This window comes from Rhagoletis zephyria, unplaced genomic scaffold, assembly GCF_001687245.7.
Source record: "Rhagoletis zephyria isolate East Lansing unplaced genomic scaffold, Rhagoletis_zephyria_1.1 Rzeph_scaffold_00433, whole genome shotgun sequence".
NCBI lineage: Eukaryota > Metazoa > Arthropoda > Insecta > Diptera > Tephritidae > Rhagoletis > Rhagoletis zephyria.
Window position 1 is genome coordinate 34,722 of NW_016157517.1, and position 14,417 is coordinate 49,138.

At 40.3% G+C, this 14,417-nt stretch overlaps 2 protein-coding genes across 4 annotated transcripts; one reads left to right on the forward strand and one right to left on the reverse strand.

Moving 5' to 3' along the window:
* The first annotated feature begins 1,042 nt into the window (after positions 1–1,042).
* Positions 1,043–5,074, forward strand: Droj2 (DnaJ heat shock protein family (Hsp40) member A4-like). 2 transcript variants are annotated; one of them, XM_017611619.1, is made up of 4 exons: positions 1,052–1,175; positions 1,235–1,454; positions 3,163–4,343; positions 4,405–5,074. In XM_017611619.1, the coding sequence occupies exons 3-4, from the start codon at positions 3,249–3,251 to the stop codon at positions 4,516–4,518; spliced, it is 1,209 nt and encodes a 402-aa protein (XP_017467108.1). In that variant the 5' UTR covers positions 1,052–1,175; positions 1,235–1,454; positions 3,163–3,248; the 3' UTR covers positions 4,519–5,074. The 2 variants fall into 2 exon arrangements, with proteins under 2 accessions (XP_017467107.1, XP_017467108.1); XM_017611618.1 differs by lacking the exon at positions 1,235–1,454 and having other exon boundaries at positions 1,043–1,175.
* Positions 5,075–9,847: 4,773 nt separating this feature from the next.
* On the reverse strand, positions 9,848–13,250 carry LOC108359666 (WD repeat-containing protein 36). Of its 2 annotated transcripts, XM_017611621.1 has the most exons (6): positions 13,211–13,250; positions 12,316–13,163; positions 11,922–12,243; positions 11,604–11,858; positions 11,366–11,542; positions 9,848–11,298 (listed from the first exon to the last, which is right to left on the reverse strand). In XM_017611621.1, exons 2-6 carry the CDS (start codon positions 13,144–13,146, stop codon positions 10,097–10,099), a joined length of 2,787 nt encoding a protein of 928 aa, XP_017467110.1. In that variant the 5' UTR covers positions 13,147–13,163; positions 13,211–13,250; the 3' UTR covers positions 9,848–10,096. The 2 variants fall into 2 exon arrangements, with proteins under 2 accessions (XP_017467110.1, XP_017467109.1); XM_017611620.1 differs by lacking the exon at positions 13,211–13,250 and having other exon boundaries at positions 12,316–13,204.
* Positions 13,251–14,417: the final 1,167 nt, after the last annotated feature.

Sequence of the window (14,417 nt, forward strand, 5' to 3'; positions counted from 1 at the left end):
GGCCCTAACACCATGTCCCCACCGGGGCTAACCACGTAGTTATGGCTGTTGAGTTGGTTATCCCGATAACCCACTTCATTTAGTGTAGTTTCGCCATATAAAAATGACAGCACTTAACCATTTCACTGAGATGGTTAGAAGCTAACCAACTCGAAACCACGTCGAAAGTCTGATACAACCCTGTGTTTTCCCGCCATCTGTGGGTCATTAGCGTTAAAATGTAAAGAATTCGTTCCCTACTTGTGTTTGGACTAAGCTAAAATCAGATTAGATTTACTCTGGTTTTTAAAAAAATGTTAAATCTACTCCTCTACTCCGCTTGACTTCAGATCTATTCCGTTTTTTTCATTCATGTTATGCCCCTCTTGGGGCCGTTTTTTGAGTGTTCACCACCGGTTTCAGTAAAAAAATTGAAAGTTAGCCAAATCTCACTGTTAAAAAGTAACTCTTTCATAGCAATGCGTCAATAAAGTAACTTCGTTATTTTTTTTATGTATGGCTGTACAAATTGGCGGATGCAGAACTTTACTTAAGTTGTTAAAAAATATATGTAGAATGAAATTTATATAAAGTAGAAAAGGTTTGCTTTTTTAAAAATTAAGTGTTAGATACGTTCTACTATATAGAAAATGCTAAAAATTACTTAAATATATAACATATCCTTACGTTGCCTCGCGTACTTATTTTGCATGAATAGAAAATATTTTAGTCAAACAACTAATGTCAGAAACAAAAATAAAAAATTCAATCTAGTACGGAAAATTTGTTTTTGCTCCGATTTTTGCAGCAATTTAGTCCTGAATCGATTTTTGGAGTTCCGAACACTGTTCTTAACATTTGTACTGTTTTATAAACCTCTAACCGCAGTGTGGACAGCAATAGTTAGTGGGGTGGTTAAGTTCGATTTGAGATGGTTAACTTTTTGGTGGGGGCATGGTATAAGAGTACTCAGTTTTTAAACAGTTACTATTAAGGAAATCCGATAAATAGTTATCGGCAATGGTCTGTATTATCGACTTGCACGTTTCTATTCTAGAAGATTCATGCGTCAGACCTTTTGGGTTCGTTTATTCGGTCTTCCACATTTTTTCTCAGTTGAAAATTAAAAGCGCACTTGAGCGAAGTTTCTGCTCGTCGGAGGTTTATCTTGATCGCAGTGTGACCACGTTTCTATTGTGAGTTTAATGACTATATTGTGTTAATTATTCTGGAATTCCTAGTATATTGAATCCAGGAAAAGATAAAGTAGAATACAACAGCTGAGAGTCGGGAGAAAATACCACTTATCAACCCGAAAAAAAGTATTTATTTTAAGCTCAGTACTCGTTGGCAAGGGCAATTATTTAAAAGCTGAAAAGTTTATTGCGTATCTAAAAAACGCAACGAATAGCCGAACGCGTGGAATCGAAGGGATTTTCAAGGGCCATTTAAGCAATCTAGCAAATTTTTACAAGGTAATTTTCGTGTATACGTACCACTAAAAGGAAAGAGAATATTATAGGGGTCATTGTCTTTATATAATGAAATTAGCTTTACAGGCAGAAAAAGGTATATGAAAGCACCTCGTCAGTTCAATAGGTGGAAATTTAAGTTTTGAACTTTGTATTATGGAATGTATAATAACGTAGGACAACTTGTAAATAGCAATTTTAGCGTCTTGAAATTCGGCATAAAATCTATCTCATACGAAGGCGGTGGCGAAGAAAAAAATCGATATTGCAATAGAGTGCAACTATCGAAAGTTTTGCGTTCGTAACTCGTCGTTTGACTGTTCGTACCTGCTAACTTCTACTCGCTGCTTTTATATGCAGTTTTCCCCTCGAACATAGAAACTGCATATTTCTGGATATTTCGTAACATCAAATCTTTGCAAAATTTGTCTATTATTTGGAAACGATCTCTACGTAGATGTGTGGAATAGGGGATGGGGGTTTTAAATATACGACTTTGTATCTACCTGTTCGGGGGATAAAGAGAAAATGGTGTGGCGGTGTCTGCTTTAAGCATAGTCATGGCAGGTAGAAATGAAAATAAACTAAAGTACATAAATAGATTAGTATGTAGTTGTTATTTCATGAATAGGCAAAAATTCTCGTGTACGAATAGTACAAATGGGAATTGGATGTTTTCAGCGATGCAGTCTAAATTGGTTTTTATCTTTCATTATTACCCTTCAAGACGGCTGAGTATCATATGAATGCTCATATTAGCATTATCGCTAATTACAAAAGTGCTTATCAAAGTCGTCATTTACGTTCAGGCCATGGGAAAGAATTGAGTACACTCCCCTCAATATTAGGTTCATTCCTTATCTTTTTGGACTAAAATCTGAAAAGTGTCAAAATGCCAGAGCGTAAGCAAAATGCGCTCACTTAAAGAGAATAACATGAAAAGTAAAGGAACGCAAAAAACCAAATTTTTAGTCCAAAGAATGGCAACAACAAAACTAACGTCAAATAAGAACAGAAATGTATGTACAAAACACATTCACACAAGCACAAGCACAATAAACACTTGCTATATCAATTATTTTTTGCCTCCTTCCAATTTCAATTCATTTCTTTTACTTTTTAGATTATTCTCACTTTTAGCGTATTCTTTAATTTCCGTTAATTTAAATTCAGTTGAGTTTGACACTTTTCAGGATTTTGCCAGAAAAAATTCTTCTGACTAAATCTGACTACTTCGGACTGATGAGAGTCACTCTCACTGACTGTTGCTCTCTCATTTTTGCTGTCATTTCCGAGTTAAGGAACGCTTTTTGGACTAAATCTGACTACTTCGGACTTTTTCTGACTATTTCTGGGAGATAAGGAACGCTCCTATTGTCATCAGTAAATCTCCNATGCTCATATTAGCATTATCGCTAATTACAAAAGTGCTTATCAAAGTCGTCATTTACGTTCAGGCCATGGGAAAGAATTGAGTACACTCCCCTCAATATTGTCATCAGTAAATCTCTATATTACAAAAATAAAGTGCTCAGCAATGTCTTGTAGGGTACCTCTTACGGTATATGAAAAATGCTTCAGACTTTTATGTAAACTTCGATTTATAAATTAATTTAATAATGCCAAAAATACATATACTTGGTTTCCTAGAAGACATTTATTTTACGTCTGTATATATTTTGCTCACTTCGTGTATTTCTCCACTTTTCAGGTCGTACATTTTTGTCTTTGTTCCTTTGAAGCAGCTGTGAATCTGCTATTTATTCGATTCATAGGCCATAAAGAATCAAAAGAAAAATGGTTAAAGAAACTGGTTATTATGACCTGTTGGGTGTAAAACCCGACGCCACAAGTGAAGAGCTGAAGAAAGCGTATAGAAAGTTAGCGCTGAAATACCATCCTGACAAGAACCCGAACGAGGGTGAGCGTTTCAAAGCAATTTCACAGGCGTATGAGGTGCTGTCAGATCGTGAGAAACGACAGATTTACGATGAAGGCGGCGAAGCGGCGATCAAGAAAGGCGGTGCTGACACAGGTGACTTCCGCAGCCCTATGGACTTCTTTGAGAAATTCTTCGGGGCTGGTTTTGGCGGTGGTGGCCGGCGACGTGAGCGTCGTGGCAAGGATGTTGTACATCAGATGTCAGTTCAGCTGGAAGAATTGTACAATGGTGCCACACGCAAGTTGGCCTTGCAGAAAAATGTGATATGCGATAAATGTGAGGGTCGTGGCGGCAAGAAGGGTGCCATTGAGAAATGTATGCAATGTCGCGGAAGTGGTGTAGAAACCCGTGTGCAACAGATTGGCCCTGGTCTAGTGCAGCATACCGAGCAAGTGTGTCGTAAGTGTATGGGTACTGGAGAGATGATTTCTGAGAAAGATCGTTGTAAGCAGTGCAATGGCCGAAAGACGGTAAGGGAACGTAAAGTATTGGAAGTGCATATAGAGAAGGGTATGCGGGATGGACAGAAAATTATATTTAACGGAGAAGGTGATCATGAGCCAGATTCTCAACCCGGTGATATTATCATCTTACTCGATGAGAAAGAACACACAACATTTGTTCATGCCGGTACTGATCTAATGATGAAAATGCCAATTCAGTTAGTTGAAGCTCTTTGTGGCTTCGAACGAGTCATTAAGACACTCGACGATCGTGATCTTGTAATCCGTTCTAAGCCCGGTGAAGTGGTCAAACATGAAATGACAAAGTGTGTATTGGAAGAGGGTATGCCACTGTATAAGAACCCACTGGAGAAGGGCCGATTGATCATTCAGTTCGAAGTTATCTTCCCCTCTACCATTCCATTGACAGTTATCCCAACCCTAGAACAATGCTTGCCACCAAGGCCCGAAGTGACTATTCCACTTGATGCAGAGACCGTCGAATTGGTGAGTTCTTAAAAAAAAAATATTTTCCCTCAAATAATAATTTTATTTTTGCATCTTTTAGGAGGAATTCGATCCTAAGCAGCGCCGTCAGCAACAACATCAACGCATGGCATATGAGGAAGATGATCGTGGCTATGAGCAAGGACCCAGAATAGAGCAATGTTCGTCGAGTTAAGCGCATAACGCAAACATCTCCCACATATGTTTAATCGTTCAACAAAACCTACAAATAAGCCGTGAACACGCAAGAGCACTAAAAAACTAGTTAAATTTTAACATGCATATGAGCTAAATCACCAACAGAAGCAAGAGCGTCGAAATATCAAAATGGGTATTATAACAAGTGATCATTATACTATAAGGGCAAATTTCACAGTGCATAGTTAACTTAGATTCTGAGTCAACTACGCACTGTGAAATTGGCCCTAAGCGAGTTAGCGACGTTCGATGTGTAGATGTTGTATCCATGTTTTGTTTTTCAAAAAAATATAAATAAATAAAAAATCTACAAATTTTGCGAACGTCGCCATTAGCTATGGAAATAAAAAAATCAGTGCTGCGCATACACATTTGGTGAAATCCCCTTTTTGTGATTTTCGACGTAATGTACTAACTAAAGCGCATTCATTAAGGCTATTAAATTTCACTCTATAGACTAAAAATTAGAAATTCAAAGGAAACTAATGATTTAAATGGTTACTTTAACGGCAAATATACTATAATAATACATACATTTGTAGTTTTCTTGGATATGAAGCATTAAAATGATAGTATGAGTCTACTTCCTTAATACACGCTATCAGAAAATATAAGGATTTTGTGTACATATTTTATGAGTTCGGGGTGGGGAACTAAAGATAAGTCTCTTATTTCTAAACCGCATTAGAAAAAAAGTCACAACATGCGAAACCTAAAACTAGCATCTAACCGTGGTTGTTCACATGTGGCTCTACAATCTACTGAGGTTTAGAAAAGAAAAAAAAAGAAAAGAGACCGCTGCTTTGGGGCTATTCGGATATGCAGCAAAACAAGACATCAGTCTTTTTGGCTGTGCGATTAATTGTTTATTCAAACTTAGTTAATCATAAAGTGAATAACTCAATTATTTGATTAATTGTAAGTATTGTTTACTGAAAAGTTCAATTAATCGAGTAGTGAAGACATTGATGAACTAAAAACTACCGCCCTTATTGGCACCCCTATTGCGAGTGTTGACTAGTAGTCAGCGACTCTTATTCGATTATCGCTTTTCCATGGTATTTTACGAGCAAAATTAATTTTTCTTAATAATCATATTTTAAAACTCTTAATTAGTAATTGAATAAGCGAACGACTGATTAACCAACTTGCTCGAAAAATCGAATAGTCGCACAGCCCTAGTCTCTTATTTTTAAACCAGATAAAATTTTAGGAACACCTTCTGTATACACTCAATTCTGCTGTTTGAAAGCTGATTATAAGGTCCACAAACAAATACGGCATATTCAAGGTTGGGAACGAACAAATGCCAGAGACGACTACACCACAACTTCACCTCGGTCAATTGCAATGTTTGCTACGGGTGGAGTCACTTTAGAGTCTGCTCAGGCCTACGGACAGATCGAAAGTGGACCACATCATTTGTGGCCCGCTGCTACTCAAACAGAGCAGCCTTCATACTAACCCCAGTACACCCGAGCAGCTCAACACAAACACAACAGCACCACAACACAACAACACAATAGACCACATCACAACCACGACAGACCACACAACAGACACAACCGCTCCACTAAGCACAGCCGCCGCCAAGAACTCCTGGTTCCTTCTACAATCTGCACGGTGTGTCAAGTCAAGTGCAACACCTGCCTTGGTCATGTTCAGGTCTGCGTACCACGCGAGATTGGACGCAAGCAGCGCACAGAGCCAATGGCGGCACGGCCCAACAAATCCCTGACACAAACACGTCTCCCGAACCACACAAAGCTACAATTCAACTGTAACGGACTTAGCAGCAAGATCGAGGAGATAACGATCTTTATGGGAAGGCATGGTATATTGATAGCTGCGGTCCAAGAGACGAAGTTGCACAGCAATTCAACATTGTAGAATTACGCAGGACACATCGTGCAGTATCGTCTTATCGGAGCAGACATCTACCGCAGGGATACCACCCTAGAATGTCAGGGCGTTGCTATCCGGTCAGGCGATGTAGAGCTCGAAATATTTAACGTGTATATACCCCCTGTCACTAGCTGCCCGTCAGGATATCACCCTGATATAGGTGCGCTCCTTAGAAGTGAAAACCGTATGATAGTTGGTGACTTTAATGCGCACCACGATCTTTGGTATTTAAGCCTGTCAAACGATCGTAGAACATTCTTCACAATGAACTACGACGCACCCACCAGGATTATGGGCAGCTGCTGCAGTTCGCCAGAATAACAATAGTCAGCGCTGGTCTGATAAACAGCGTATCATGGCGACCTATGCTGATTTTGGCATGAGACCATCTGCCCATTATCATGTCGATCGATAAACCAACCGAATTTGTTTCCGTAGTACACCGGACCTGCTATCAACTTTTCTAAAGCTGATTAGAAAGGCTTCGTGGAATTTCCTGAGAGCACTTTCGCTGCACTCCACACACCAATCGACGTCCACCTTGGTGAACGTAAGTTCCGCAAGGTTGTCACTGCTGCTGCAGCTCGCTTCGTACCAGAAGGATGCATTACGGATTCCCGTCCAAACTTCCCTGCTGAAGCGGCTGTTCTAGCCGAAGAGCGTGACAACCTTCAACAGGCCGATCCCAGAAATCCCCGTTTCAGATTGAAAAAGTGGCAAGAGAATCTGAAGACTTATAACTTCTCCGCTGGTGTGAGTAAGCTTTGGTCAACCGTGAGGTCACTGCCCGATCCGACGAAGTACGACGACAGGGTCGAAATTTCTTTCGGCGACCATGCTTCGTCGGACCCGGAGCGATGCGTGAGCTATTTTAGCCGGCAATTCATATTGCAGCCTCCGGTGGACAAAGCCAAGCGTCGAGTGACTAGAAGGCTGCACAAACTACCAACAACCTGTGCCCCTCTGGCTTTCATTAGCGGCGAAGTTCGGGTGGCCATGGAATATGTATATTGATGCTGAAAAATTTGGGTCCTGCGGGAGTAGCATACCTAATGGAGGTCCTCAATATGTCAATCGCCACTCTCATCATCCCAGACGTCCGTAAGATGGAGAGAGTGGTCCCACTGCTCATATCGGGAAAACCAGCCAACAAAGGAGAGACTTATCGTCCGATAACACTCATTTCCCCGGTAGCGAAGACACTAGAGGCTTTGCTACTCCCGTATTTCACGGACCACCTGACCCCAGCTAAACATCAGCATGGTTTCCGTAAAGTGCACAGAATAACAACAGCACTTAACGCTATAAACACGCAGATAACACGTGGCCTAAACCACAACCGTCCCTGTGAGAGAACTATTCTAGTAGCGTTGGACCTGTCAATGGCGTTTGACACCGTCACCCACTATACGCCGCTAGAAGACATAGAGGCCTCCTCTCTCCCACAGAGGCTCAAGCAGTGGTCGGCGAATTATCTATGTGGTGGATACTCGTCAGTAATGTTTAGAGACGAATCGAGCAAACCTAGAAAAATAAAAAACATTACTGTTTAACTACTACATGCTGACGATTGTTCGATAATGGCGTCTGGGAATCGAATTGTTACCTTGTGTTCGAAAGTAAACGGGTTCTCTCCGAGCTTTCTCGCTTCTCCACTGCTAGGTGCCTAACCCTCTCCCCTACAAAGTCCTCTGCGATCTTGTTCACCACCTGGACGAAGGAGAAGACGTGGGAATTCACGTCGATGATACACCGATACCGACGGTGAATGACCCCAAAATACTCGGAGTAACCTTCGACAGTCTGCTATTCTTCTCTATGCACGCAACCGCTATTGTCAACAAAGTACAGAGCCGCAACAAGGTCCTCAAGTCGCTAGCCGGCAGTACTTGGGGCAAAGGCAAAGAAACGTTGCTGGCAACATACAAGGCAGTCGGCCGGCCAGTTTTAAATGATGGATGAAGCTGCAGACGACGCAAAACACTGCACTTCGGACAGCGAATGGATGTATTCTGATGTCGCCAGAACATCACCTGCATAATGAGGCGAAAATGCTGCCCATAAATGCACGCAGTTTCTAGTCGGGAGCCACAGACGTGGTGATCCGAATAGAAAATTGCTTGCAGAAGAGTCTAGTCCCAGGCACGTCAGGAGGCATCTATACGAACTGACGGACAAAGTCCAGAGGTCCATTAAAAAACCTCTGGATCCGTCAGCTTATCGCGAGACCCTGAGCGGCATTAGCAGGGAGTCAGTCTCGAGTTATGTAGACTCCAGACCTGTGAATGCCGTTATAGGCACACATCCAGCGGACGTCGACGAGACGGAGCTTCATCTGCCTCGGAAGACTAGAACCACAATAGCCCAACTTCGCTCTGGCTACTGCAGTAGGTTAAAGTTATACCTGAGCAGATTAGACGCAGATGTGACAAATGAGTGTCCGGCATGCGGAGAGACATCCCACGACTCGAAACATCTCTTCGTATACCCGGTAAACCCGACAACACTAACGCCTCTGTCCCTGTGAGCCGACCCCATTGAGGCTGCTCGCTTCTTAGGGCTTCCGTTAGTGGAGCTTGACGACAACGACTGAAATATTAACCGATATGGGCCGCTACAACAACATCGACATAACGGTGCAGATTTATCTTATCAGAAGAATCTCTAATTGTGGCGAATACTGTAAGGTCGTCTGTATAATGTAGAAAATTTGCAAATGAAGAACAGCTGCTTATGTCGTTGATAAAAAGGACAAATAATAGTGGTCCCTTTTGGAACCGCAGATGAAGCAACAAAAGAATCGGAAGACATTCCGTCTATGTCAACACAAGTAGGGTTTAATCCATTCAAGAAAACAGGAATGGAAGCCAAACCATGCTAGTTTGTTCACTGAAATCTTATGTTAGACATTATCAAAAGCTTAGAAGTCTGTGTGTGTGTGTAAACTGAAGACCAGCTGAGAAAGATGCAATACAGTATTCTATGAAGACAGCCAAACTCGAGACTGTGGAGCGTCCAGAAACAAAACCATGCTGATTTAGGCAAATAAATGAATTGATAGCAAAGTACAATTTCTTCTACAACGCACTCGAAGAGCTTAGAGATGGGCCTATAGTCACGAATATCGTTTTTCTTGCCGCTTTTTAGAATTGTAGTAATGGTAGTTATTTTTCGCCCATCAATAAATGTACCCGAGGTTAAAGACTTATTAAAAATAATTTTTAAGGATTGGACAGAGCAGGACAATATTTAATTAGAAGTGCAGACAGCCCGTCAGCGTCAGTATGAGTAGAAGGCTTAAGACCTACTATCCCCTTGACAATGTCTTTAGAAGAAAGAGTTAAGGAACAAAAATTCCAATACGAATCAACATCATTGAAGAAGTCGGGTGAGGTATCACATATTTTAAAAAGTTTATCAAACAGTTTCTGCAATTCACTTCCGAGTGATTTTCGACCCCAGCCAATTTGAACTCAAAGCGCATTTTATGAAATTCACTCGGGAGTGAATTGCAGAACCTACCTGTATATTTAATATTTTAAAACAACTGAATATAAAGTCCGCTACATTTTTTTCGTACAATTTAACTCTGCAATATATGTATTGTACATCAATACATTTTCCTAAATATATGTATGTACGTATAATGTCTACACGAAGTTTCTTAATGCAGTCACCACGCCCAAACCAAATAGCAGCTTATCTTCCACTACCTTCCAACTATTCTCTTGTGCTTTAGAAACCCGTTCCAAGGCTTGAATAACTTCAACGGAGTCCAATAAATCGATGCCATAAACACGTAGAAAAACACTCAGATACGCTTGTGCCAACTCAAAGTTAATGCGTGTTCCAAACATTTGTTCAATAGTACTTAAAAATGCGACCATAATACGATAGGAACCACCGCTAGTTGGATGCAATGATTTGATTTCGAAATCAATCATGGATGGCCCAAGTTGTTTAAGATGATCAATACAATTGCTATAATTTTTACTATCCCCTGCACCGTGAAGCATTTTGCCGAAGTATGTTAGTGTGCTGAGCCCGCCAGCACCTGGTTGCAGCAAGCGAGAACCATCAGTCTCTTCCATAGCTTCAGCTGCTTGGCTAGTATCGAATTTCACCTCTAAGCCTGCTACTGTAGGCAGGAAAAATGGCGCTTGTTTTGGTGTTTTCGGTGGAGCTTTTGGCTTATTACGTTTCTTTATAATTTCCAAGTCCAGAAGATTTTGCCAACGTGACGCGGCAACTCCGGAAAGAGTGATTAAATCACCATCAAGTTGTGAAGGTGAATCATAAGTTGCATTAATATCGGGGCCTACTTCGCTGTCACTCATATCGTCGTCAGCTTCGTTTAGTTTAGCATTTTCCATAAGATCTGCTACATCCATCTCATCACTGGCGCTGATTGGCAAACCAACGTATGGAGCTACACTATAAGGATTTTTGGAACGCAATGTGATCTGGTTGAAGAGCATCTTATTAGCCCATAAATATATTCCCAAATGATTTACGTGTGCAGTTGCCAGAAAATCACCGTTCGGGGACATGCTAAGCGATATACACGGCCTATCTACTTTGAAGTGATCTATCATGTATGAGGATGGTATATCCCACACTTTAATGGTGGAATCCATGCTTGCGGTAATAAGCCAGCGACTATCTGGACTGAATACCATATCGTTCAGTTTGGCGATATGTCCTTCGAATTTACGCACCACCACGCGTGTATCCACATCTATGATGTGTACAGTGAAGTTCACTAATGCAACAGCGAGCATTGCGCTTTCACGGTGTATACGCATCAGAGAAATTCCGTCTGTAAATTTAAGGCACTTGATATGGTTGGTTACTGCAAGTATAAATAAGCGACAAAAAGTTTATAACTTACTAAAAATGTCAAATTACATTAAATATACCTTTTTCTTTGAATGGCCAGAATTTTAGTAGACCTTCACCACATCCAGAGATAACAAACTGATTTAATATATCAGACACTACACCACGAACCGCTGTTTTATGTGCTGGCGAGCCATAACTAGCACGATGGAGCCCACTCTGAATGTTAAAACGTTCCACATCTCCGCTAGAGTATCCTATGGTAATGAATGTAAAAGTTGTAAAATGTTAATGCATAGTAGTTTTGTCTTGTCTTACCAATGATCGCAAAGTTGCAACAGTGTGTTAAGGTTACGGACGTTGTAATAGTTTCGTAGTCAACTCTTTCCTTGTTTTGGAATTTTCGGGGTATCAAGCGATGTTCTCCCATACGATTTTTGTGGAATGACCAGGTGGTAGTTTGTATAATACCCTCGTGAATAGCTGCAATGTTATCCCATTCACGCTCTCTTGTCGTCTCGCTTGTAAACTCAATAATTGGAGGCATACGTAAAGCGTCTCCATCGAATCGGTCTACAAAGGCCAAAAACTCGTTAATTAAAAATAGTTTGTAAAACACTAGTCTTTTTAACATACTTCGCTTTTTAGATTGCTTTCTATTATAACTCGCCTTGCCCATACTCTTATTTAATGACTCAGATATGGTGCTGAATACACGTAGAGCACTGTCTTCTCCGGCAGAGAGTATCGAAGTGCCATTACTACCATGAAAACGGATACACAATGGCGGCCCAGTATGACCTTCCCTAATTCGTAGCAATCTTGCTCCATTGTCGGGCATGTCGAATATCCACAATTTCATTGAATTATCCGGTGAAGTGGTAAAAAGTAAAGGTTCGTTATGGAAGCATATTGCGGTGCTAACTAAATCTTCATGTGCCTGCAATTGACCTGCAATCTATGAGAAAACATGGTTTAATATGTAAATATAATTTTGATTTAATATAGAAGTGTTTAAAAAATATGTCACCTTACGATCCTCAAGATTCCAAAGGGCCATATGACCGTTGGAGCATGCGGTTATCATTATCGGCGGCCCGTCAGTTCTGAAGGAAATTTGCGACACCTGTCCCCAATCTTGCTTAAATTTCATAAGCACTTCGTCAAATTTAAGATTAAGCAACACAATGGTACCATCCTGGTGACCTACGGCCACTACATCTAGCGCCGGTGACGGCTGAATACAAGTCACTTTGCTACCAAAGCCAGCAAAAGTGTACACCAAACGATTCTCTTTAATATTCCATATTTTAAGCATACCTTGCTTTGAGCCCAATACAATTTTGTTTAGGTAAGCAGGAGGATGAGTTATTGCAGAGATTAAAAATTCTTCGGGATTAAACTGCAGTTCTAAATAGACCTCCTCTTTGGCTATGTCCCAAACACGCAACACATTTGCCTCATCCACAGATATCAAGTGAGCGCCGAAGGGTAGTAGTAAATGTACGTTACGTGTATGACCCCGATACACGTGTCGCTGATGTTTACCAGCGCGCCATGCGTAAATGCAACGATTGCTGGCAGTGAATGTATGCGCGCGGTCCATAGCTAGTGCTGTTATTTCATCGGGATGAACAGGTCCCACATGCAACAAGCGAAAGTGGCTGGAGGTGTACACTTGAAAGGAACGTCCAATGCAGGTGGTAATCAAAGTATCTTTACGTCGGCGGACATATCTGATGGCGGCTGGAACGCTGTTGCTAACATAACCAAGTGCTCGATTTCGGCGAAAGATAACGCTGCTATTTGCTAAAGTGTCACTTATTGTGTCTTTTGGCACCGTCTCGCTTGCGTTGGTCATTTTTTGGCCCACTGCAACTAAATTCACAAATGAAATGTTTACTATATTTCGATTGCTCTTGTACCAGCATGTGCTCCGATATATTTGTTTCAACATGTGCTCCGATAAAAGGTCGATTAAAAAGAAGAAATAGTTGTCGATAGTTTTGCAGTTGATAAAAGAACTTTGAAAGCGAATTAACTAATTGTAGCGCTAGAATTGTCCTTCGTGAATGAAACACAAACCTAATTACAAAGCTTTTATCAACTTGCAATATTTTGTAATTTTTCCCGATTTTCATTAAATACAAATTTTGGTTCCACTGAATAACGAATAAAAATCGAATGTAGTGGTGGGCATGAACCAAAAAGACAAGATCACGCGGGCAGGAGAGTATACCGTTAGAATCGCATTAAGGAAAAAAGTTTAACGATTTTGACATTAGCCGTTTATTTACATTTCTTCGTTGTTTAGAATTTAGTGGTGGCTTTTTACTGCAATTTTCTTCATTTTCGCTTGTGACAACGTGTGCACACATAAGGTAAAGAATAATTTAACACAACGACATGATTTATAGGAGAATTTGCATAATAAAAATGATTATTCATGCGTTCAACAATTACGCGTTTTTTTTTCACAGAAAGGAGAATTCTACTTAGTAAGGGTTATAATCCCTAAGCGCGGCCGAAGGCCGCCTACTCAGAAAGAAGTTCGTTTTCATGTATGCACTATTTCGGTTTTTGTCATATGCATTACTTCGGTTTTCAGTCGAAACTGTGCATGTATGCATTACTTCGGTTTTTGTCATATGCGTTATTTCGGTTTTCAAACGAATGTGTGCATGTATGCAGTATTTCGGGTTTTTCATATGCATTATTTCGGTTTTAAACCGAAACTGTGCATATATGCATTATTTCGGTTTTTTTCATATGCACTATTTCGGTTTTCAAACGAAAGAGTGCATATGCATAATTTCGGTTATTCTAATATGCATTATTGCGGTTTTCAACCGAAACTGTGCATATATGCATTATTTATTTATTTTATTCATTTTGCTGATTTAATTTTTTTATTCATTTTCATTTTTAATTATTTAGTTTTTTTCGGGATATAATCTGTGGTTCATGTAAATGCAGTTCATGTTGCAGGATTTTACCCGATGCTTTTTTAAATGATTTCAGTATTTTTTTAAATTTTCGTCTTGCTTTTTTATCCAAATAGACAACTAAACCATCTACGAATATCAAAATGCATGTGCTGAGTTTAAATAATCGGAAGTAATAATCAATTGG